This window comes from Lycium ferocissimum, chromosome 5, assembly GCF_029784015.1.
Source record: "Lycium ferocissimum isolate CSIRO_LF1 chromosome 5, AGI_CSIRO_Lferr_CH_V1, whole genome shotgun sequence".
NCBI lineage: Eukaryota > Viridiplantae > Streptophyta > Magnoliopsida > Solanales > Solanaceae > Lycium > Lycium ferocissimum.
This window is the reverse complement of record NC_081346.1, coordinates 12,459,659-12,485,741: the sequence shown is the minus strand read 5'-3', so window position 1 is coordinate 12,485,741 and position 26,083 is coordinate 12,459,659. Positions and strand designations below refer to the sequence as shown.

General features: G+C 35.7%; 1 protein-coding gene across 1 annotated transcript in view; it reads left to right on the top strand.

Moving 5' to 3' along the window:
- Positions 1-2,850: 2,850 nt before the first annotated feature.
- The window catches only part of LOC132056046 (callose synthase 10), a 51,377-nt gene continuing 28,144 nt past the window's right edge, over positions 2,851-26,083 (top strand). Inside the window, exons 1-27 of the mRNA XM_059448094.1 lie at positions 2,851-3,339; positions 6,304-6,401; positions 10,161-10,324; positions 11,223-11,346; positions 11,436-11,546; positions 12,110-12,235; positions 12,953-13,042; positions 14,335-14,432; positions 14,508-14,625; positions 16,503-16,631; positions 17,550-17,626; positions 17,706-17,787; positions 19,294-19,386; positions 19,520-19,622; positions 19,722-19,845; positions 19,927-20,110; positions 20,263-20,315; positions 21,660-21,720; positions 21,847-21,928; positions 23,778-23,827; positions 24,457-24,543; positions 24,695-24,780; positions 24,988-25,015; positions 25,301-25,398; positions 25,512-25,593; positions 25,675-25,835; positions 25,951-26,071. Coding sequence (XP_059304077.1) covers positions 3,132-3,339; positions 6,304-6,401; positions 10,161-10,324; positions 11,223-11,346; positions 11,436-11,546; positions 12,110-12,235; positions 12,953-13,042; positions 14,335-14,432; positions 14,508-14,625; positions 16,503-16,631; positions 17,550-17,626; positions 17,706-17,787; positions 19,294-19,386; positions 19,520-19,622; positions 19,722-19,845; positions 19,927-20,110; positions 20,263-20,315; positions 21,660-21,720; positions 21,847-21,928; positions 23,778-23,827; positions 24,457-24,543; positions 24,695-24,780; positions 24,988-25,015; positions 25,301-25,398; positions 25,512-25,593; positions 25,675-25,835; positions 25,951-26,071 — 2,838 coding nt within the window. The 5' untranslated portion in view covers positions 2,851-3,131. The remainder of the gene's footprint in view (positions 3,340-6,303; positions 6,402-10,160; positions 10,325-11,222; positions 11,347-11,435; positions 11,547-12,109; positions 12,236-12,952; positions 13,043-14,334; positions 14,433-14,507; positions 14,626-16,502; positions 16,632-17,549; positions 17,627-17,705; positions 17,788-19,293; positions 19,387-19,519; positions 19,623-19,721; positions 19,846-19,926; positions 20,111-20,262; positions 20,316-21,659; positions 21,721-21,846; positions 21,929-23,777; positions 23,828-24,456; positions 24,544-24,694; positions 24,781-24,987; positions 25,016-25,300; positions 25,399-25,511; positions 25,594-25,674; positions 25,836-25,950; positions 26,072-26,083) is intronic.

Below are 26,083 nucleotides of genomic sequence, written 5' to 3'. Positions count from 1 at the left end.
TTGATGTTTATTCATCAACCTATCTTTGATTTCATTCAAAATCCTTGAAAAAGGTTCAGTTATAAACTGAAATTCAATTGTTTTCCTTCAAAGGTTCCTATAATACCTTTAGTATCCCATTTTTGGATAGGAAATATTTTTTGAAAAAATGGGGTTCCCAAAATTATTTGATTGGAAATATCTTTTACCAACACAAAACTTTCTGGTATACAGACTTTGTCTTGGCAAATATAAGCTTTTGGTAATTTAAAAGTAATACCCATTTTCTGCCCATTAGCAGACCTTAAACTATGGGTAGTTTTATGAAAATATTTTGAAGGAATTAAACCTTCTTGAATACAATTTAAATCAGCTCCGCCATCAACTAGAGCAGTAAATTCCTTTTTAAAATTATAATCAATTAAAAGAGTAATTTTTATAAAAAAACTTTTGAGAAGTAATAATTTCTAGAGTTTTAAGAAACTCTCCTTCTTGGCTAGTACCTCCTTTTTCTCCCATAGCTGGATCTTCTATGGTGTTATCAACTGGAGTTTCTATAACTTGTTTTCCTCTTCCCTCAATTCTAGAGATTCTTTCATCTAGAATCATATTATGCTTTTTGAGGGTGGAAATCTCCTGTTTGAGATTATCAATCTCATTTTTGAAATCTTGAATTGTGGCTGGAGTACTTACGATATTTCTCCTTTGTTGAAGAAGTGCTTTCACTTCTGACATGGTGTATGGACCTGTTGATTCCTGTATCTGAATACCAGTTTGAATTTCTGGTTTCTTAGGTGCTTCATTCACCTTATCAATGATTTGAGACCTAAGCTCTGGATCCTTAATAATTTTTAATAAACCCACAAGGTTATTTCAATCTAAAACATTGATATTGGTATCTTGGAATTGGGAGAAGAGATTATAAAATTCATCTTCTTATTTATTACCCTTGCTAGTATAGGGTTGTCCCATTTGACATGGTGCACATTCTTCATCTGAACTTGTAGAGGTACAACTTTCATCTTCAAGGACTCTAAGATCTTCATTTGATGAAAAGTCCTCCGATTTGTTAATATTGGACTCAAAACCCGAATCCTTCAAAAATCCAATTTAATAACAGTTTATATAACGATTCTTTTAGGTCATCATCAATATCAAGGCTCTTATTCTTTTCCTTGACTTTACAATTTTTGTAATAATGACCAACTCTGTCACATTTATAACAGGCTTTTGGATTTAACATAATCCTTTCTATTTTTAAACTCTTTTTCCCGTCTTGCTTTCTTTTGCAAGCGTTTCTCTTTCCATGCTTGGAAATCTTTCTTCTTTTTCTTGCGCCTATAAGGCGCTTTGGTCTGTGGAATATCCATACCAAATCGATATCCGATTCCTAATAAAAAGGATTTATTGGATCGTTTCCATAATGCTATTATATTTTCTAAATTTGATTTAAACTCGGGATATTGGCAAATTCAAATTTGCCGAAGCAGATAAATATAAGACTACTTTTAATGTCCCTATTGGGCAATTCAAATGGAATGTTATGCCATTTGGATTAAAAAATGCCTCTTTAGAATTTCAAAAAATTATGAATGATATTTATATGCCTTATAGCAATTTTATCATTGTTTATATAGATGATATTTTAGTATTTTCAAATACTATAGAAATACATTTTAGACATCTTGATACATTCAAGAAAATTATTATTCAAAATGGCCTGGTTATATGCAAACCAAAAATGTCCCTTTTCTAAACAAAAGTCAGATTTTTGGGTCATAACATTGAAAAGGGAAGAATTATTCTCATTAATAGAAGTATTGAATTTGCTTCTAAATTTCCCCGATATTATTCCATTAATAGATAAAAATTCAAATTACTTGTGAAAGATTTCTTGGAAGCTTAAATTATATTTTACCATTTTATAAAGATTTGGAAAAAGATACATGTTACTGTATTTGTAGTGGTTAAACTACTTATACATAGCACCAAAAAATATCTTCTATAGATATTACTTTAGTTATTAAATTTTGGTTCTAAAGAAAAGGTTTCAACGCTGGATCTTGGATTTGTTCAAACTTCAAACAAGCCCACAACTCGATGGCCCACGGACCACGGTAAACAACATTTTTTTGCGCGGAGTGCCCTTCTTTTGGGTTTTTAAATTTTGCCTCTCATATTGGGGTCTTTAAATTATCTTTTATCATTTATGCCTTTTAATTTTTTTACTTCGCATTGCAACTTTGAGCTTTTCCAAATCATGAGGTTTTGAGTTCGAACTCCGTGAAGATAAATTAAAAAAAAAATCTCAAGACAAGGTTTGGGTCAAGTAAAAACAAATTTATCAATATCACGCCTATCGGGAACGCCTTGCATAACTTTGATAATTCCGCCAGTCAAAGTCAAGCGGTCCCTATTAAACGAATCAACCGGCGTAATGTGCGAAATCACAACACGGACAAAAATCATCCGTAAGCACAGCGGTGGGGGCATACTGATTATGCGGATCCGGACAAACTTGATGAATTATCAGCCATGGGACTTCCGGTCGGCGTATAACTTTTAATTCCTTCACAAGTGTACGCGTCGTGAGTGTAAGCGAAAGGTAAACTCTCGCCTTGCGAATTTTTTTTTTTTTTAAAATTTTGACCGGCGCGGGTTCGAACCCTGCACCCATGTAATTTAAAGGCTTTAATCGAAAATTTAAAGACCACCCCAAAAGAAGGGCAATTCGCAGAATTGCCCGGTAAACAACGCAACGCGATTAAGCAATCTCAACAAGTAAAAACCAATATCAAGCCTTTAAATCTCGGTTAAAGTCAAGATTCCCCTATTAAACGAACCAAAATGAGCGAAACACAACACCAAAAATCATCCTAAGCACAGGTGATTATGAGCACTTCCTTAATCTACATGGTAATAAAGGCTGAAAGTTTAAAGAAAATTCCCACCACGCGTTAGAAAAAAGCGAGAAAACACTGCTATAGGAAAAAAATGAAAAACCAAAACCTGACATATTCACCGATTCATTTTCATTTCAACAATTAGATCTGATTTTTCAAATTGAATTTGAATTCTCAACTTTAGGGTTCTACAAAGTTGATTGATTCCTTCACGTAGAGCCCTAGGGTTTTGGTTTCCTTTTTTTGAGGATGTCGAGGGTTAACGAGAATTGGGAGAGATTGGTGCGAGCTACGGTGCGGAGAGAGCAGCTGCGGCAGAGTGGGCCGGGCCATGGGAGGACACCTAGCGGCATCGCGGGTTCGGTTCCGGATTCTCTTCAGCGGACTACTAATATTAATGCGATTCTTCAAGCGGCTGATGAGATACAGGATGAGGATCCTAATGTCGCTAGAATTTGTAAGTCACACCTCCAATTTGTTCACTTATTACGTTTTATTCTACTACGTATTACAATTTAAGGGCCTGTTTGGCCATGACTATTGTGAAATTTGGAAAAAGTAGCTTTTGTTTTCGAATTTGGAAATTGGAGTTGTGTTTGGCCAGGAATACAATTTGGATTTGTTTTTGAATTTTTGTGAGTGGTTTACAAGGTAGGGGTAAGGTCTGCGTACACTCCAACCTCTCCAGACCCCACCTGATGGGATTATACTGGGTAAGTTGGTTTGCAGTGAAAAAAGTGAAAACAACTTTTGGTGTTTTTCAACTTGAATTCCGGAATTTTATGGCCAAATATGATTTCCGGGATTCAACTCTGGAAAAAAGAAAATAAAAATATTCATGGCCAAACGGCCACTAAATGCCCAATAAATACACATGCTTAGGTGGTTGTGCCATTTAAAAAAATTGGATATCACATCCGGCAGAAGGTGCTACTAGCACAACAAATGATAAAATGAGAGAAGTCGCATGAGATGGTTTAGCCATGTCTTACATAAATATCTGTATACACTGTATTTTAGCCTCTTTACCTCCATAGGGTAGGGTTAAGGTCTGCGTACACACCACCTCCCCAGATCCTACTTGTTGGATTACACTGGATATGTTGTTGTTGTTGTTGTATTATGATGATTGAAAAATGATACAAGTGACATTGTGGGGGTGGGGGGGTTTGCGTGGGGGGTGGGGGATTGTCTCGAAAGACCTACTATCAGTCACTAGATTTAGTCTGAAACATACCACAATCGATTTAAGAATCCATATGGGCTACGTGAACGAGTTGGTATTACGACTTAGTTGTTGTTGTTACACTTTGCATTAATTTTCAGGAGTCTCTTTCTGGTCAGAGATTTGCATTGTCGTGTTAGGAATAATTGTGAAAGTTAGAGATCCTCTAGTTTTAAAGAACCCCAGTTTATGTGAGAAGTCAAATCATATTGTAGGCATTTGGACATTACTCAAAAATCTTGTTTTGAAGTAATGATTCCAGTGAAGTTATAATTTAAAATTAAGTTGTGTTTATATAACAATTTTTGCAAATAATACATGGAATGAAGTTGATGTTTGGATGCAATTCTTCAAAATTTGAAACAAAACTTCAACAACAACATACCCAATGTAATCTCACAAGTAGGGTCTAGGGAGGGTGGGGTGTACACAGACCTTATCCCTACGTTCTGTTTCATAGAACTTATGCCGCACAATATGATAGTAACTATCAAAACTTTTCGTGCTTCACCACATTCCTACCAAACAATAGTTTTCTAAGGCTTTAAGAGATTTCTTAATTTATTTTGCTTGAAAATGACTCCTCATAAGTCATAACTTAAAAAGGACTTTCCAAGCTCATAAGTTTTGAAAAATGTTTATTAAAAAATTCTAAACAAAATAATGAAGAGAATAGAGGGGATTTTTGTCTTGCTAAGGAGAAGAAATGTGAAGTTGGAAGTGGTTCACGTAATAAAGTTTTAGTAAAGTTCATCATCTTTTTTAAAAAAAAAGTTTTAGTAAAGTTGGTTGGATCATGAATTATAAATTTAGGGAAAAATTTTGCAAAAATAAAAATGTCCGATTTTCAAAATTTCACAGATATGAAACCTTAAATCTACTGCGTCAATAATTTACTATTTCAAGTAGAAAATGAAATACTTAACAAATTGATGTTCAAACATTGATTTGCAAATAATTTTCAGTACTCGCAAATACTATGCATGTCCAAATGGCACGTTAGTTTTTAAATGAAGTTGACCTTAATTAAAAAAATTAGATACAGATGATTCATGTAGGCTACTCAGCCCAGTTTGCATTCATGCATAGTCGATAATTTTGATATATGAATGGTATGGTTTTAATGTTTATAGGAGCGAATTGGATACAACAACAACAACGCCTCAGTCCCAGACTAGTTGGGTTGGGTGTATGAATCCCCACTTCTTCATTTAAGCTCATTTCATATCCTCTGCAACAACAACAATATAGATAAAAGTCTAAAACGTATCCTCAATTCGTAGATATCAACTCATCGTACAAAGTAAAATAAAAGTGAAAAATAAGACAAAGATATACTTATATGTATATAAAATAATAATAATAATAATAATAAAAGTTGTTTAACAAGTCTAAAACATATCCTCAACTCGTAGATATCACCTCTATGGATCTGTTTCTTCCGTTGTGCCTATCTTTTGCTAAGTCTGTATCGACACCCAGGATAACGCTAGAAAATCCCGGGATCCAGTCGTTAGCTTCACTGTCTTTAGCTGTTTGTGAGTCCTTTTTGTGAGATGTTCTGACAGGTTTGATGTGCTTTCAATAAATAATAATAAAGACAGTGAAGCTAAAGACTGGATCCCAGGATTTTCTAGCGTTATCCTTGGTGTCGATACAGTCTTAGCAAAAGATGAAGTGTTTGCTTTGTTTCACTTTTGGTGTAAAGAGTGCCTTTTAGAGGAGGAGGTATCCTTAATAGATTTGATAGGGCAACTGTAACTGTTTGTAGATTTTTGTTGGTTGTAGGGATATATCCTCTGTAACTATGGCTTTTGCACTGCCCTAGTGCTATCAATACCAATGTTATCAGCTCACAAAAAAAAAAAAAAAAAAAAAAAAAAACTAGATAATTATCCCCAATTTCAGGATCTTACTTTTTCTTGAATAAACTAAAGAACATTTCAAAATTTTGACTGTGGTTTATTCATTCCTTGTTGCTGTTACACACCTATTCATCGGATTTATTATTTGGTTAGGTGAGAATAAGTTTTAGTGGTAATTTTTTTGAGCTTCTACTACCCTCCCAAGACCCCACTTGTGGGATTACAGTGAGAATGTTGTTGTTTCATCTGAGCTTCTAATGTGGATCTTAGTTTTTGAACTTCGTTGGTTCTAGATGTGATCTTATGTCTAAGATCGGTTGTTTTGCTGAAGTATGTGAGCAGGCATATTCAATGGCGCAAAATTTGGATCCCAACAGCGATGGTCGAGGTGTTCTTCAGTTTAAAACTGGATTAATGTCTGTTATTAAGGTATTTCTCAAGTTAATACTGCTGATTATGGGCCATCTTAACCTTAAGGCAATTAGCTAATCATTTGGGCGATGTGGTAGTGACTGTTTATATTTTACGCGGCAATTCAACAAAATCTAAGAGAGGATAAACCGTGTATTGGGAGGAAAAAAAGAAAAGAAAAGGAAGATAAAAGACGATCCTTCTGCAGATTTTCTACGTTTTGGTTTATCTCCTGTATATGGGAGCTTTTCCGTTATCAATAAAAGATTACTCTTGATCGAAGAAATGAGATCGAAGAAACTCCCGGATTGATCATTAACTAGTATAACTCTTGCATATGGGAGCTTTTCCATTATCAATAAAATATTACTTAATCAAAAAAGCAAGATTGAAGAAATCTCGGATTGATCACTAACTAGATTCCAATACCAAATCCTAGTATCACCTCTGAAAACTTGGTTTTCCCAACTGAGAATCACTCCGTTTATTAGATTGGTCAATTAAAATTCACCATGATTAATGGTTTTGTTCACATTTTAGACTGTCCGTATTCACAGGACTATCTACCAGTCTTTGGTTGGAGGAATTTATTAATTAAAAAGTTGGATGCAGGCTACTAACTAGTTTGTATACTAATAAGGCTTGGTATTAAAGGGTTTGGATTCTTATCAGTTGTGTGCTTCTACTTTTGGGTTGTAGTTGGAAGATAATCAGGTAAATTTATCACTTTGCTTTGTCAGCTTTGTGTTGTCGTTTGTTGGATTTATAAAGCAAGTGCTTGCATCACAAGTTGTAGTTTATAGATGAATACAAGATTGTTCTCACAAAGAATTGATACCCAATATCGAGTAAGTTCAAACATTAGGGCGACCTAATTTTATGAAAACAATGAAGGGGTTAACTTATACTAATATTGAAGCATTATACAGGCAAGCAAATTAAGGATTAAAGTAAACTTAATTGAAGCTACGGTCATATGTCTCTTGATATTTCGGTTTGGGCTATATTATCTTCCTATATATTTGATGGCATGCGAGATTGTAGAAGTCACAATTATTCCAATTCTCTTTCCTATGCCAAATGGACCTAATTTAATAATCCAATATCCTATATCATGGATCATAACTTATAAAATAAGTTAGATGCTCTAATAACTAACTCTAATTTGAATGCTTGTGGTTTGCAAGTACCCAGTATTCGAACAAATCAAATCAAATCATCTCAAGTTCAATGCGTGAATCCAAATTCCCTTGACTTACCAATCAATCTAATTGGTGGCCGAGCAATTAGAATTATTTTAAAAAGAAAAATTAATAAACAATCCAACTTCCATTACATTAATACTAATATTGAAGCATTATACAGGCAAGCAAATTAAGGATTAAAGTAAACTTAATTGAAGCTACGGTCATATGTCTCTTGATATTACGGTTTGGGCTATATTATCTTCCTATATATTTGATGGCATGCGAGATTGTAGAAGTCGCAATTATTCCAATTCTCTTTCCTATGCCAAATGGACCTAATTTAATAATCCAATATCCTATATCATGGATCATAACTTATAAAATAAGGTAGATGCTCTAATAACTAACTCTAATTTGAATGCTTGTGGTTTGCAAGTACCCAGTATTCGAACAAATCAAATCAAATCATCTCAAGTTCAATGCGTGAATCCAAATTCCCTTGACTTACCAATCAATCTAATTGGTGGCCGAGCAATTAGAATTATTTTAAAAAGAAAAATTAATAAACAATCCAACTTCCATTACACTAATACTAAGCAAGAAAAAGTATTTTACAATCTAAATTATGCATCAGCTTGAACAAGCAAGTGCATCAGCAACAAAGGATATTTTGTCTTTTGAGGAACAATGGAAATCGTTACAAAAGTTTTGAACTTGAAGATACTAAAGAAAGAAGAAAAAGTTGAAGGAAAAAAGAAAGAAAGATAGAAGAAAAAGGTGAAGGAAAAAAAGAAAGAAAGATACAAGAAAAAGGTGAAGGAAAAAAGAAAGAAAGAAGAAAATGGTGAAGGATAAATCTGCTATAGCTTTCCAAGCTCTCTTTCCTTCAAAACATGATTTGTCCATTGCATACGACACCCCTTATGGGTGTGGCCGTGTGGTAAATGTATTGGGTTGAGAACCATGAGGTCTCATGGTCAAATCCTAGCGGAGGCAAAAAATACTAGGTAATTTCTTTCCATCTGTCTAAGTCCTGGTGCATGGAGTCACTCGGTATCTGTGCTGGTACGTAGTAGGTGCCCAGTGGAATTAGTGAGGTGCGTGCAAGCTGGCTCGGGCACCGCAGTTATTTAAAAAATGACATTTGTTAAGAGTTCTCCTTGGATATAATTTAAAGGTTCCGTCCTAGAGGCAACTCTGAATTTTCTTCCAGCAACTGGGCACTGAGGTGTCAGAAGTTCACTGGTCAGGGATGGCAAGACAGTAGGAGTTTGGTTGAGAGGACTCTCCACCTGCCATCTTGAGGTTGGTGGTTGGGTCACCAAAAAGGCAATCTGGGAAAAGGTTACTAATGAGCTGGCCAGGGATATGGGGATGAGTTTTACCATATCAAGCAAAGTAGTTGCTCAGAGTCGCCTGCCAGTGCCTAGACACCACCCAAAAACAGAGCCTAGCTGTTGAAATTTCTGAACCTCAAGGGGAATTTCTCCCCCCCTTTTTTTTGGGGGGGATAAGGTAAGTATTTTATTAACAATAGGGGAAGACCCCGTGTACAAGCCGTATACCAAAAGAAGAGAATCTACACCAAAATATGATTCTCAACAAAAGAGATCCAATCCTCTAGACATATGGGGACCTCAAGTGGAATTTCTCTTCAGCTGCTTTCTGGCGCTCGAGTCACCATTTTGATTAAGCTCAAAAGTCTCCTCTAAACTCCAAAAAGTTACTAAACTTGAACAAATATAATTGACATACAAAGACTTTATAAATCCAACAAAGTGTGAAATAATGTAACTTCTGAACAACTACTTAAAATTCGTCAATAATAAATGTGCATGTTAACAAGGTAAATCTATTTTTACAGCTTTATCACATTGCCGGCTGCTGCTTAACATGTGCTTAACTTATTGTACAATTGTTTCAGTAGATGCAGCTGATCATAATCTTATGCCTAGCTAGATTTGACAGCTGCATTATCCTTTACTAAAAATAATTAAACCATGATGTATGTTAGGTTAGTGAATGATGACCATGACTCTGATGAAAATATAATTCCACTCTAAGATTCGGTCATCAGTCTGATGAAGCACATAAGCGAAGCAAGGGGCATGTTTCTTTTCGTAGTCCTTTGTACTGAAAAACCTTGTACATAACTAAATCCCGTCTTATTACGAGTGCTAACAATCCCCATTTTGCCATTATGAATCCCACATAATCTTTTTTCTTGAACAATAATCCCACATAATCTTTTTGTTTTTGAAAAGGTAAGTAAGTTATATATTCAAAAGAGGATCAGCTTAGCACTAAGGTGGTGCTATGGCAGTACACATATGTGGAAACCCTCTGTCCAGAAAACAAAAAGAAGGCTTCCTACCATGGAAGTTCTATCCTTTTTTTGAAATGAATGAAAGACCTATCCTTGTAAAGATTCTATGAAGTTTTTCATGCTATTTTCATCCTTTATGTCCTGCAAATTCCACCACAAAGCCAAAAGAATCTTACATAATCTTGTGTCTGTAGTAGATAACCCTTTTGCATGTCCTGTACCCTTTGAGTGTGATGAAGTTTGATTGGAGTTCAATATTTGCAGCAAAAACTTGCCAAGAAGGACGGGGCTCAGATAGACCGTAATCGTGACATTGAACGCTTATGGGAATTTTATCAGCAATACAAAAGGCGGCACAAAGTGGATGATATTCAAAAAGAGGAACAAAAATGGCGTGAATCTGGAGCAGTTAGTGCTAATTTAGGAGAGTATGTTTCTGTTACCTTCTTGTATCTGAGTGTTACTTAGCGTACTTCCTATTCTCCTTTGGTTAATCTTACAGTAATTAGTGGTAGCCTTGCTGCATCAATTGCTCAAGATTATGCTTGTCTGACAGATGGAATTGATCTTCTTCTTAAAATAAAATTAAAATGGGTTGTTAGAATCTTGTCGAACTTTTCATGATAATGATGTGAATTTAAGGCTGGAAATGTCTGTTACTGAAACATTTGATTGCAGGAGTCTGTTTTTGATCATTATAGTATCCACTACTAAATATCCTGAGAGAAAATAGTAAATATGTCATTTAATCGTGTCAGCTTAAATTGTCGTTTATAGCCTTGAAAATATTCTGTAATTTCATGTGGCATTCTGTAGCATTTAAACTGAGATTCTTGTCATTGTTTGCCTTTGTCTTTTCAGTGGGTTTGTTTGTTAATGTGGAGGAATCATTGTAGAAGTGGCTTTGTCTGCTTGACTTGATTAATATCTATTTAGTTTCTGTCATCTGTTTGACTTGATTTGTGTGTATAGCTAAAGTGTTCATTCACTTGAAAGTCTTTATATTTTAGATTTCGGGGTGATGCAGCAGATCTTCTTGGTCCTTTAGCTTAAGCCTTGAGGCATCCTTTCTATCTATCTTCCATTTGCTGCAGTGCTTGTCTCTCATTTACTGACTGAGGCATTCTTCCAGTTAGCTAGCATATTCACTTTCAGCATATAACCTCTTTCTGATCAAAATTGCGACAGTATGGAATTTTGATTGTTGAATAGTAGTTCTATTATCAGAGAAGTTGAGGACGGATCTTATTCTTTTGTTTGATCCTTGCTTGTTGTTTTTGTAAAGGAAAAAACTTCACCCAATTATTTGTTCTTTTATTGTTCTAGGTTGGGATTTAGATTTTCAGAAATGAGAAAGGTGTTCGCTACCTTGAGGGCTGTGGTTGAAGTGATGGAGTATCTAAGCAAAGAAGCAGCTCCTGATGGTGTGGGAAGGCTTATTATGGAGGAGGTAATATTTCCTTTCACTCGTTCGTATATCTCTCTTACTATAGTCTGAGACTAATTCCCTACTTGTGGCATCTTCCATGGATTGTTCAGTTGAGAAGGATCAAGAAGTCTGATGCAACTTTATCGGGGGAACTTGCTTCATACAATATTGTTCCTCTAGAGGCACCATCGTTGACAAATGCTATTGTTTTTTTTCCGGAGGTATGAACGTTGATTATTCCTTTTATTCTTTGACCAACAATAATCTTTTTTGAAACTCTATGACCAATAATATTTATTTACCAAATTTATGAATCTCCTAATCATTCCCCCTATTTGGCTTTGCCTGTTCTGAATTATGGCCCTTTTTTGATTGTATGAAATGATTTTATTTCCTGTCTCTCTTGAGTGAAAATTCCTCATTAAAAGTTTTGTAAATACCGGTGTTTTCTTCCGGTGCTTAAAACCTACTTAACGGAAGAAGAATGTGGGCTTGAGTGCCAACACCACTAAACTGATAAGGAAATATTGCACGTTATGCTAGTCGCCTGTATAATCTGCATTCTGCTTAATTAAAATAGTTTCTGAACTATTGTGAGTCTTAGGTTTCATTTTATTTTGGGACTACACTTCTTTGCTACAGTAGTGGATCATCTATTCTTCAGTATGTCTATCTACTTGGCTGCATTTGAAAAATCATCCATTCTTCAATATCTCTACAGATCCGTTATATACATTCATGTAATGTGTCAAAGAGAAGTAATTTTACTGGGCAACACATGCAGGTTCAGGGTGCCATATCAGCAGTTAAGTACACTGAGCAGTTCCCTCAGCTACCTGATAATTTTGAGATTCCTGGACAGCGGGATATGGATATGTTTGATCTTTTAGAATATGTCTTTGGCTTTCAGGTTGGTGTTTAATGTCATTTTGAGATGCCTTATTTCTAATTTTTTTATGTAAGAACTTCAAAATGAATTTGTAAGCTTCACTTTACCAAATTTGGAATTTGCTATATAATTAAACTTATCTTGTTTGCTATTAAAACAATTTTTAATATCTCCTGCCTTCCAGAATACATTGTAGGGCATAAATAAATATGAGGCATTACTTTTGTTCTCTAACAAAACTAAATAGTGTCATATTGCATAATTCCTTCTTGTAACCCTGCAAAATTTCCTTTATCAGATAATATTGGTAAGTGGTCAAATTTTAAGTTGTTTGTACTTGTGGAATGATTCACCGGAGCTTTGACCATCAAGAGAACTTCCTTAGCTGTAAAAAGTGTACTTCAAGAGAACTTCCTTAGCTGTAAAAAGTGTACTTGTGGGAAGAGTCGGTGATTTCTATTTTGTGGAGGCCTCGTGGTTTTGTTGAGTTTGGGTATTGCTCCTTTGACACACCATTCTTGCCAAACCGATCTCACGGGGACTGCATAGGATTGTATATTGTATACCTCTATATGCAAGTTGCATATGGAAATAAACAACAATAGGATAGGCAAAGTCAATTATGTTAATTTTACCTTTAGCTCTAGCGGTTTTGCATGTCCTATAACTCTAGTTCTAACCTGTTACTATGTTGCATTGTGTCACTATTCCTGCTGATCTGGGTTTTCTTATGTGCAGAAAGACAATGTAAGGAACCAGCGCGAGAATGTCATCCTTATTGTTGCAAATGCCCAGTCACAACTCGGGATACCTGTTGAGGCTGATCCAGTGAGTTATTAGTTGATTATTAGAGCATTTGGTTATCTGTTTGGTGTACTACTGTACTGGTGTCATTGCATAAATGAGTGCTTGAATTTTCAGTTTTTTTGATAAGTCATTAATTCGCACCCAAGTGTGTGGCATAGTGGTCAGTGAAGTCGGTTGAGCACCTTGAGGTCTCAGGTTCAAATCGTGGCAGAGAAAATATTAGCTGATTTCTTCCCATCTGTTCTAGCCTTGGTGGACAGATTTACTTGGTGCCTGTTGCAGGTAGGTGGGAGGTGACTGGTATCCAGTATAATTAGTCGAGGTGCGCCTAAGCTGGGCCTGACACCACAGTTATTAAAAAAGAAGAAGGAATAAATCATTAATTAATTGAAGGTGTAAAATCTCTGCGCACAATCTTATATACAAAATAAGTGTTACATTGTATGGTTTTGGAGATGTCCTCGCTAGCGGGGTGGTGAATTTGGTAACAGCGTTAAACTAAGAATATTTAATGGTACTATCTCCCCACTGGTCTGTAATACCTTTGTGGTCCAAGGAAGTAGTTTTATATCTAGACTAGATATCCCATAGTCGACTGGTTAGCAAGAGGCCGAAGTGAGTCATTGTCAATATATTACATTTTAAAACTTTTCCTCTTTCATCGTGTCCTGCTTATTAATATTGATAATTCCTGATATTTTCAACCCCCTAACCACAGCTTTTAAAGCCGTCTTGGACTCTTCTTCTTTTTGTGTTTGAATAAGCATCTGAAACATTATTCTTATGATGGCTGAGATGTCACATGGTAGAATCATCATATGAACTTCGAGTGGATGCATTTGGTCATTTTTCCGTTTCAAATGTAGCTAGCAGAACTGTTACGTCACAGTGTTGAGATGAGCATCCATCATCACTAAATCACTACTAGTTTCTCTGTTCAGTTGTATATGCATCAACGTTCAGGATTACGTTGATATCTTGTCTTAAATATTTAAATAATTGTTGTGAGCTGGTTGGTTGAAAGAGTTTTGGAAAGGTTCCAATTAAAGTCTACCTGCAAGTCAATGTTCATTCTGATGGTGGGCTGTTCTATCTTCTATACAAGAAATTTTTGCTTTTTTTGTTTTTCCTTCCATTTTTTTAATAATATTTTTAAAACTTAGTAGGAACCTTAAGCTGATACTTTTAAATGGTTAATGTAGTTGAAAGTGGCATTACAGTTTATATACCGAATTGTACGTGTTACTTCAGTTACAGGAGAAAGGTTATCGCTCCAAACTTATGTGTGTTTTTTTTTTTTTCCTCTTTGACAGAAAATAGACGAGAAGGTTATCACAGAGGTTTTTCTGAAGGTCCTGGATAATTACATCAAGTGGTGTAGATACTTACGCATTCGGCTTGTGTGGAATAAGTTAGTTCTGCAACCTTTTTTATATATAGTGCTAATGTAATTCACAACCGATTCTCATTTCAATCATGTCAACAGATTAGAAGCCATTAACTGGGACAGAAAGCTTTTTCTTGTTTCACTGTATTTCTGCATATGGGGTGAAGCAGCAAATGTCCGTTTCCTTCCTGAATGCATCTGCTATATATTCCACCATGTAAGTCAGTCTCTGTTTTCTATTTCTTTTGCTATTTGATTAGTGGTTGAACTGGAGCTATTTGCTGTTTGACCAGCAGTCTTGCAGGAGATAGTTGGCCGCTTTAGAATCTGTGGCCCTTTATTCTAGTGATGATTTCGAAATAGATTATTGACATATTTAGTCCCAGCATTAACGCGTGAAATACAAGATCCCTCTATTCTAGTGATGATTCTAAATAGATTATTGACATATTTAATCCCAGCATTAATGCGTGAATACAAGATAATAGATATATTTTCCGAGATTAAACTATTCAAGTATACATAAGCTGTCACAAATGTCATATTATTGAATGTATATTTCCTTTTTTTTTTTTTTTGAGTCAAAAGGTAACCAAAAAGAAGAGCTAACAAATGTCAATTTCTGATATTCTATTACTATGTGTTGTAACTGAAAGGTTTGATCAAAAAAATGTGTACTAACTGAATGGTGTGGTTCCAAAACCTTGTAAATCATGTTTAGTTGCTGAACTATTTAAGTTAGCTGAACCTATGATTTGTAACCTAGACTGTTTGAATGAACCCGAAGCATGACAGGATTATGGTCTCTTTAGAGTATTCAATAATGTGGATGCTGCCATTCATTGTAAGAAACAGGATCCTTGTTGACAGCTGGAGTAACTACTACCTAGCCTGTTCGGAACTTAAATGTTATGTAGTAATCGCGGTTAAGGTCCTGAACTTTTGTCTAGCGTTCCTTGGTTGGCCTAGGATCTAAAACTTTTTGGCATTCATGACAGTCAAAAAGATTACGCTGTGATCTGTCCTTTATATTACCACTTCTATTCTGCATCGCTCCAAGACACTTATTGGATGTCCATTCCAACTGTGATGTACTGTTGCACTTCTAGTTTTTAGATGAGTGCCTAAGTTACCACCTGCAATATTTTCAGTTATCCTTATGGCTGTTCTCTGGTGGTTTATCTTCCTTTCTCTGTTTGTTTTCTTGATGATAATTTCAGGCTAAGGTTTTTCTCCCCAAACTTTTAAACCCTCTCTGATGGTTGAAGAGGGTTGTGGTGTTCTCATTTTCACCAAGTAACCTAACCAGCTTGTGTTTATTTGGAAGTCAACTGATATCTGTCTATCTTGGAGTGTATTTCTTTAAATCTTGGCTCTGTTTAAACTTTCCATTAGCGAGACTACTTCTCTTATTTGGTTAATGGCCTGCCTCCCTTCGCGCAGGGATTGTAGTACTTCTGAATTCTGAAGATCTGTGCCTCTGATTGTTCTGTTTGACTGTATTAATCACTTCATCAAATTATGCTAGGAAAAGGAACTTCTTAGATTTTTTGATACCAAAGTGGCAAGTATATTGAGATATTCCTGAAAAATATAGAAAGTACATTCAACTTGTTTGCATTCATTGATTGTGAAACACATCCATCACTTGGTGAGCTGGACTGATTGACTCTGAAATCTGTCCTGAATCCAGTTTTTCTCGTGTTCTAACGGACAGTTTTGGCGAACACGGGTGAAATTGTGATGTTGAGTGCATGATCAGATTGGAATATGAAATTTACAGTTCCTACTGAGCTGAAATCACATTTAAGCCGAACATAATTGGTGTTTAGTTGTCGTAAGATTACTTGATGCTGACTCTAAAGTATTACTGTCCTTTTTTGCTTTTGTCATTGTGGTGTTCAGTTTGACATTATTTTAAGAAAAATGTTAAGATGAGATCATTCTAAGGATGTTCTAGTGGTTTGTATTCTTTTCATGAAGCAGCGTCCAGCACTAGTTATCTCTGCGTAACATGTGGCCTCCAAATTAGGGCCACACGAAATATTTGAATGTTTGTCTTGATGGGTTCACACGTTATTTTGCATTATGCAGATGGCTAGAGAATTAGATGCAATTTTAGATCATGGAAAAGCCAGTCCTGCCGCGAGTTGTGTGGGCAAAAACCAGTCTGTGTCCTTTCTGGAAAACATTATCTGTCCTATATATGGCACAATATTTGCGGTGAGCACATTTATCACACTTTATCCCGTTATTCCATAAGGTTTAATCCATTTCTGTACTTACAACTACTGTTTGAGTTATGAATAATACGTGTTGGAGTAAGAACTGTGATTGTGCGCCATGAAGATGAAATGATCTTCGTTTGCTTGCAAAATCAAAATTGGAGGGCTATAAACTGAAAGAATTCGGTGAAGTTTGAATAGCCTAGTTATGCTATGAAAAGTAGTAACATGTGCTTAACCGATTTGTTCCCCAGCCCATGGTTGGAAAATGCTTGTGCATTCTATTGTGATGACACATCTTATACTTCCATTTCCCTTGAAAAAAAAAAAATATGTATGCTTCCATATCTTCAAGGATCTTCAATGCAAATGAGTGATTTTGGCTTCTTGTAAATTTCTGACCTTTTTATGGTACCTTTTGTTCTGTGCTCCTATGGTTCAGCCGTCTAATCTTATCCAATATCAACCATATTAAGGATTATCTGATGCTCTTTGTTACTGTATTGTAATTTCAGTGGTCTATCTTTTAGCATAGTTGCTTTTTGTTTTGTGGTAGTGACAATTTTAGCTAAATTCCCCGTAATGGCGAAAAACCTTGTTCAGAAGGCTGGTGAATCCTTGTTAAAAAGTGCATGATGTTTTACAAGCAGTGCTTTTTGTATATATGCAGCTTATTAATTTGCGTCTTCTCAAAATATTTAAAAATGTGATTGACATCTTCCGCAAATTGGTAGAGGAATGTCTTAGTTTGTTCTGGTGTTTACTCTTCATAAAATAGTTAGAATGCTATCTTGAGGTCTTGTAATATTTTGGTACATTTTGTGCTTGTTTTGGGAGTTATTTACTTTTCTTTAACCTATTTACCTATGTATATTGTTTCTGGGTTGGTTTTTCCTTTTTTTCTTTTAATCTGCAGGAAGCTGAAAGAAACAATAATGGGAAAGCTGCACACTCAAAGTGGCGAAATTATGATGATTTTAATGAATATTTCTGGTATGTTCCTTCTTGATGTGCAAATTGAATTTAGCCCCACAGATTTGGATCTCATTCTTTGTAACTGATGCTTATCCAGGTCACCTTCTTGCTTTGAGTTGGGTTGGCCTTTTAAGGAGGATTCCTCGTTCTTGCGGAAGCCTCCCAAGAAAGGCAAACGGGTTGGTTTTACTCTGTTCTAAAATTTCTCTTGAATCATGAGTTAGTTAGATGCCTGCATATTCAAAATCTGGAGTAGAGATATGTTTCTCCACATGTCCTTCCGATGAAGCGTGACATAGTCTTCTGGTTTCGGTGTCTCTGTGGGTATTTTCTGGTTTTTCATTTTGTGTCTTGGATTGGTTTGTATTTGTATAACATAATGACTAGAATGTGAAGAGTCCAGCATTACCGTGCCATCAGATAATAAATGCACGATGGACTGTCTCACATGATAGAATGTCACTTTGGGGTAGTGTTTTTTGATGACAAACTGAAACATGCTACTCCCTCCGTTTCAATTTGTTTGTCTTACTATCCTTTTTAGTCCGTTTAAAAAAAAGAAGTTTTTTTGGCAACTCTTCAATTCCAACTTTCCACTTGACATGTTTAAGACCAAAAGAATAAAGGGCATTTTGGTCCATTCCACATATCTTTAATTTAAGACCAAAAGTCTTCTTTACTTTCTTAAACTCCGTGCCAAGTCAAAACCAGATAAACAAATTGAAACAGAGGGAGTATTTGATTATCTAGATTTATTACATATATAATAACTAGGCATGTGATGCAATATGGGTTCCAAGTGTTCTGAGAAAAGTGTGTTTTTTCACTTGGCTAGCCTCTAGAGGGGTGATTTTGACAGCGGAAAATCTTAGAAGGTTGAAAGTTGTCTGCATCAGTTGGTGTTACATGTGCGTGCAAAGAGACGTCGAGTTTCTCTCACTTGAGAAGTAGTCTCCGCTCTCTTGTTTACTTTATGCGTAAACAGAAAGTTCCTAGTTGTATAGAGGATTGGGTGGAGTTTTTAGAGGATCGTATTTTGTAGATTCTTGATCTTTTGTTATACCCTTTGTATACGGCCGATGTGGCAATGTTTATGAATGAAAATACTTTTACTTGATCAAAAAAAAAAAAAAATAACTTGGATTTAGTTTTCTGCTCATGGCGAGGAAAGATGTTTCTTAAGTCTTCCTATCCTATTTCATGATTGTGGATTGTGTTAGGACTGCTTTTGGCTTATGATTGAAGTTGGTGAAGTTTAGGATGAGTCCTGAAAGTGATTTCTACAACTACTACTACATACATACCCAGTGTAATCCCACAAGTAGGGTCTGGGGAGGGTAGTGTGTATGCAGAACTTAACCCTGCCTTGGGAGAGAGGCTGTTGCCAATAGACCCTCGGCTCAAGGACTGAAAGGGCTTTCTAGACACATGAATATTTGGGTTTCAGGAATCTGGTTTTGAGTTTGTTACATTTTCCGAGAGATTTAACTGAGGTGTATTAACTGATGGTTCTCATGCTGTTCCTTTTCTTGGTTTTTACTTTGCCGTTTGATCATTTTGACCTGCATTATGTTTGTTTTTCCCCATATTTGTCCCTATTTCCTCAAACCTCAATATTAACTGTACTATGCTGTTCTCATTTTTTTAGTTTTAATATTCTTTTTGTTCGTACTCTGAACTGGCAGACTGGAAAAAGCACATTTGTTGAGCATCGGACTTTCCTTCACTTGTACCGAAGTTTTCATCGTTTGTGGATCTTTTTGGTTGTCATGTTCCAGGTTATATTCGTTCTTCTCATGCTGCTTATCCACTAAGTTATTTTTTTCTTTTTATTTTTGTGTTTTGGCTTATCCACCAAGTTAGATCTATAGCATAAAAGGATTAATATCATCTTTTTCCTCTACTGTTCAGGCATTGACAATCATAGCTTTCAGCAATGAGAAAATCAATCTGGACACTTTCAAGAAATTGCTTAGTGTTGGCCCGACATTTGCTGTTATGAATTTCATAGAGAGTTAGTTGGCAGCTGTGCTATTGCTCTGATTTATTTTTTAGTCTTTTCTTTTCTTCTGCTTACATTCTTGTTTACTGAGTGATCTCGCTTCTTCTCTAGGTTTCTTAGATGTGCTCCTCATGTTTGGGGCCTACAGTACCGCGAGAGGCATGGCTATATCAAGGATTGTTATCAGGTTTTTCTGGACTGGTGTGAGCTCGGCATTTGCAATATATGTCTATCTGTAAGTCTTTGTTTCTAGGAGTTAGTTTTTATTCTTGTATTTTCTCATTAAAGATTGCTATTTGGTGTAATCACAATACAGGAAACTTTTAGAAGAAAGGAATACAAACAACAACTCCTTTTATTTCCGCCTTTATATCCTGGTTCTGGGTGTTTATGCCGGCATACGGATAGTTTTTGCGCTCCTGACAAAGTTACCTGCCTGTCACAAGTTATCGGCTATGTCTGATCAATCTTTCTTCCAATTTTTTAAGTGGATCTATCAGGTATTATTCTCGTATATGGTTTTGTTCCCCTAATTTCTTGATCAAAAAATTATTTACCTTATCAAAAAAATCCGGTATTATTCTATACATTGTAAGACTTCTTTGCCACTATGCTTCGCTCAATTTGTTTGACATATTAATTATATTTCCAGGAGAGATACTTTGTTGGCCGCGGTCTTGTTGAGAAAACAACTGACTATTTACGGTTTGTTCTTGGTTCTTTTAACGTTTAAGCTTTTGAATTTTGTAAGGGTAGTCTTGATTCTCATTAATTACTAGTGGAATGTTCTGTTAAATACATGATTTCATCCATGCTTTTCAGTTACTTAAGTCTCTTTTGGTTTGTAAAATACAAGCATAAAAACTGGCGAAAATGATTTTGTGGCGTTAACTATGGTTGTTGTTGTAGTTATTATTCTCAATATTTCATGTGATCTGTGTCTGAGGTTCCACAAATTACTTGACAACAATCTTGATTTAGTACTTTCCACGACTAACAATTTTATTTTATTTTTGTTCTTTTTTCTATTACATTATACTTCCTCTACTTTTTTTGTGTATCGTGGTTAAGTTGTCTTATCCTCTAAAGTGAAGCTCCACTGTAGTCAATTTATGCCTGTATACTTATGGTCTTTTTTCTGTTTTCTTTTCCGGGTCTTATCTTTGTCTAGTACTGCCGTTTGTAACTGAGAAAAGTAAATTTTTTCCAGAAATCAATTTCCTCTGTCCCAATTATGTGGCACAGTCGGAATTTCGAGATTCAAACTTCTAAATTTTGACCGTGAATTCGGACATAGAAGCTTTGATTTTTTCTTTGTAATAAAATTTATATATTTTGAAACTACATAAAAAATAATATAAATCATACTCCCTCCGTTTCTATTTCTTTGTCTGGTTTTAACTTGAAACGGAATCTAAGAAAGTAAAGAAGACTATTGAATGTTGTGGTCTTAAACTAAAGATATGTAGGATGTACCAAAACGCCCTTTAATCTTGTGGTCTTAAACATGCCATGTGGAAAGTTGGGATTAAAGAGTTGCCAAAAAAGGAATGAGGTATTCTTTTGAAATGGACTAAAAAGGAAAGTAAGACAAACAAATTGAAACGGAGGGAGTAATAATTAGCAGCTTAAAGTATGTAGAAGCCATAGAAAATAATCCAGTCAAAGAAAAACTTGGTTGACTCGAGAAATCTGAACGGTGCCACATGAATTGGGACGGAGGGAGTAATTTTTTTGAAAAATAATGAGAGAAGTTATATGCTATTTCATCATTTAATATTCTTGATTTTTAGCCATGGTTAGTTGCTTGTAATATGGATAAATGATAATCATGTATTGGATCTAGCACAATCTCTTTTTGTTCCTTTTGTAATCCTGCATCTTCTTGTTGCCTTCAATGGATCTATTTACTATATTAAAAAAGTTGCCTGTAATATGGATTTTATTGCAAATTATTTGCCTTGTTTCACATTTACTCCTGGAGTACTAATTTGGCTTGCTGTCATATGTGCGAAGAGTTAATGTCTTCATGTGTTTTAAATGCTGCAGATATTTGGTCTACTGGTTGGTGATATTTGCTTGCAAGTTCACTTTTGCCTACTTTCTTCAGGCAAGTGATGGTGCTTAGCTTTTGAAGTATCATTATTTTTTATCAGTATTACTTTTTGCCAGTCTTTGCAGTGCAGTTTAGTTTCATTGTGCTGAGATCCTTTGTTTGCTATGATAACAATTGCAGATCAAACCGCTAGTTGTACCTACTCGGATCATAATGGATTCTGTTTTCCTGCAGTACTCCTGGCATGATTTTATATCGAAGAGTAAGCCAACTTTTCTTATTGGTGTCTGTGTGATCCAAAATTAAATCTATTTGTGATTGTTATTTTCCATCAAAATTGGCTTCGGTTCTGGTGATGTTACTTTAAAAGTATATATTTCTGGCTTTACAGTAAATTAGTAACATTTGGAACCAATGATTACCCTGTCTTCCAGCTTAGTAACAACAACAACATACCCAGTTAAATCCCACAATGTGGGGTCTGGGGAGGGTAAAGTATACGCAGACCTTACCCCTACCTTGGAAGGTAGGGAGGTTGTTTCCGAAAGACCCTCGGCTCAAGAGAAAACATGCTCGGAAAAAGGCAGAGAGGGATAAGATGTTCAAAGCAGTATGAAAATGAAACTAGCGAAAGCAAAAAAAAGCCACGATAAAGCAGTCTGAAAGAAAAGAGCTTCCAACTTTGTAATGAAATGGGTAACTGTCGTGGAAGAAAACTTGAGATCTTTCTCTTTGCGCAGATTGTTGTCACGACCCAAAATCCCTCCTAGGCCGTGATGATACCTAACCTTACCCTTGAGGCGAACCAATATAAAAGTAACCACGATACTCAGGCATTATAGTAAAAATAAAGAACAACAGAATAACATGAATAAAACATTTCCATGTCAATACAACACGTAACTATACAACCCCCAAGAACTGGTGTCACTAGTCATGACTAATGAGCTACTAATAATAGGAAACCGAGTTGATTTCCGATATTTTCTCATGAACATGCAACATGTTAACTCAACCTGCACATAAGGTGCAACAGGTGTTAGCATGAGTACAAAATCGATGTGTACTCAGCATCATTGAACCACCCCAAAAACTTTGAAAGATTTGATGTTTTATTGGAGGAGTGGGAGGAGGAGGAGAAACCGTAAGGCATGGAACGTGGTTCCTCTTACGTTGATGTGGGTGGTTTGGAGAGAGAGAAACAGGAGAGCTTTTGAGGGGGTAGAGTCGAGTTTAACTCAGTTGAGAAGTAGCCTTCGGTCTCTTATTTTCTTTTGGTTCACCCATAAAGTTCCTAGTTGTATAGAAGAACGGGTGGATTTTGTAGAGATTCATGTTTTGTAGATTCTTTAGCTTTTGTTATACCCCTTTTATTCCGTCAGTTATGGCCATGCTTATAAACGAAATACCTTTACCTGATAAATAAAAATCAATAAAATATATTATCACCAAATAAAAAAAAAAGATTTCCAAGTAAGTGTCCTGTATTGTTGCCTGGAAAAGTAAGGCTGTGTACTGCAGAATGATCTGAGGAATAAACAGTTTCTTTAAATGACTTTCCTTCCCAGCTAGAACTAACCTTTAAAATTATATTATTGACTTGTGTTTGATAGTCTGTCCAGTGTTGGTGAAAGTTTATTGTTCTGCTACTATAAAATGCTCATTTTATTGGGAAGAATCCCCCTCCTCGGTCCTGATATGTAATTAATCTTGGATTGCATTTACTTTGTAGGTTAGTAATAGTTTATGTTTTATGCATTAATCTAGTCACCCAACCTTAAATGACCAACGGATTTGTCCATTATTTTTTTTTTGTTGCTGGGCGTTAATTAGGTGGTCTTCTTCTACTCCCCCTCCCCTCTCCCCGCGTGCGTGTATGAGATTAAAAGGAGCCTCTTCTAGCTTTTTTGCAGATGCATGTTTATGCATGCAATGCACGTGCTCTTTTAGTCTGCCTTTCTAATCCCCTTTTGTTGGGTCGAATCTTAAAATACTTATTGGCTTATTGATAGTTATTGAACATTTAGTGTTCTTCTTTATCCAACAGAAACTAACATTTGTTTTTGTCAAGATGCGAAATTGGTCACTTACGTATGTTTTTCTTTTGGCAGACAACAATAATGTATTGACAATTGTTAGCTTGTGGTCTCCTGTTGTAGCTGTAAGTATTCATTATTGATTTCAATAACGTACTTTAGGTTTTGGATATTGCTTTCTGAAATGTTTTAAAGCTAATTTTAACAATATAGCAGTTCTATGCTCAGTTATTTTCTCTTTTTGCACTTTGTATTCCATTATGGTTATTTAACTCTGTGGTATGAGGAAGATTCTCTGCAAGTTCATATCTATAGTTAAGGATGTTGAGTACTTACGTCTTACTAGCTTTCAACTCCACTCAGAAAACTTTTACATCCAAATATAGCTAGCTCCATAAGAGATCTACTAAGTTGTTGTCATTGCTATGATAAAGTGCAAAAAGGGCAGTGGAAGGGGGAAACAGTCACAGATTTGCAACTATTAAACTATCCATCCATCAATTATTACAGCTAATAACACACTTGTTCGTATTAAAGTTTTATACTTTACAACTGCTCATTCCCTTTAGTGGCTGCTATTAATGCTGGTCATTCCAGTTTGAGATTGCTGGTATTATTCCCTTTAACAGATTTTGTCATGGCTTTTTAGGTTATGAACGTAATCCTCATTTACTAAATTCTTGTTAGATTTTGTATTCCTTTTGTCTATATTGGTTTGGTGTTGGTTCCTCTCTTTAATACTCTTCATTTCCAGATTTATCTCATGGATATTCATATATGGTACACTTTATTATCTGCAATTGTTGGCGGTGTAATGGGAGCGCGGGCTCGCTTAGGGGAGGTATAGTATCAAATTTCGGCTCTCTGAATTTTCCCGGAAAACTTTGCTGCCTCTTGTGCATCTTCTTGCCAATTTAGTTGCATGCTGTTAATCTTTTATAGGCAACTTTATCCTGAAGTTATGTTTTCCTTTAAAATATTGAATTTCTCAGATACGCTCAATTGAGATGGTGCATAAACGTTTTGAGAGCTTTCCTGAAGCCTTCGTCAAGAACCTTGTGTCACCTCAGACAAAAAGGTGATGGCCCTCAAGTTAGGCAATTGTTCATCACCTACCATGTTGCTTATAATATATTGAAATTTTACATTTGCGCGGATCTTTTTTTCTTTTACATGGTGGTTGGTCAGCCCAGCTTTGTTCTAGCCAATTAAAAAACCATGTACTCTTTGAAATCCGCTTCTGATACTGCATTCCTGTAACATGTCTACTTTTATGCATTTACAGGATACATACTGACAGACAATTATCAGAGGTGAGTCTCTTTGAAACCTTGAATGTGCATTCTGATCTCTATGGATTATCAATATATTAGTTCTGTTGCGTTTCTGTTTGTCCTTCGGTGCTTTTTCATTGATATGGATGTGATATGATTAAGGAGTCGTGACTATTTCTTGGTCGAACACTCTGGGGTAGCGTTTTGTGTATGTCTATAGTTAATATGTTCTTCCATTTTTTTAACAGTACCGGTTTCAAAAAAAAAAAAAAAAATGTACTTCCATTTTGATGTCTATTGTTAAAAGTTTCTTCAATTTTGCAGACATCTCAAGATAACAACAAAGCATATGCAGCTCTCTTTTCACCATTTTGGAATGAGATTATCAAAAGTTTGCGTGAAGAGGACTATGTCAGTAACAGGTAATTTTTTGATGCTTGTGACCCAATTTGGCACTTGTTCCTTTCTGTACAAATCTCTTGCTTTTCATTCTCAAATATTTACTTAACCGTTCCAATGCCCTGATGTACCTTAGGGAGATGGATTTACTTTCAATGCCTAGCAACACAGGAAGTCTACGACTTGTACAATGGCCTCTGTTTCTTCTCTGCAGTAAGGTGCTCCCAGCAGAATTTTTCTTATAATTTCTATATTGGGGAGCATCCACACACTGTTTGTAAATGGAGCAATTTTTACAGATCTTGTTGGCTATTGATTTGGCTTTGGACTGCCAAGATAGACAAGAAGATCTTTGGGCCAGAATATGCAGGGATGAGTACATGGCCTATGCTGTCCAGGAGTGCTATTACAGTATCGAAAAGATCTTATACTCTCTGGTTGATGGAGAGGGAAGACTTTGGTATGACTTTTTACATCTGGCAAACTAGATTTACCTTGTTTTTCTTGTTGCATATAGTTTGTTTGATGTGTTCTTGCTCTGAAGTGGTCAATATTCATGTTTTCCCTGATGGTAGGGTTGAAAGAATATATCGCGAGATCAACAATAGCATAATGGAGGGTTCACTTGTGATAACCTTATCACTGAAGAAACTTCCAGTTGTGTTATCAAGATTTACAGCATTGACTGGACTTTTGGTAACGTTCTGC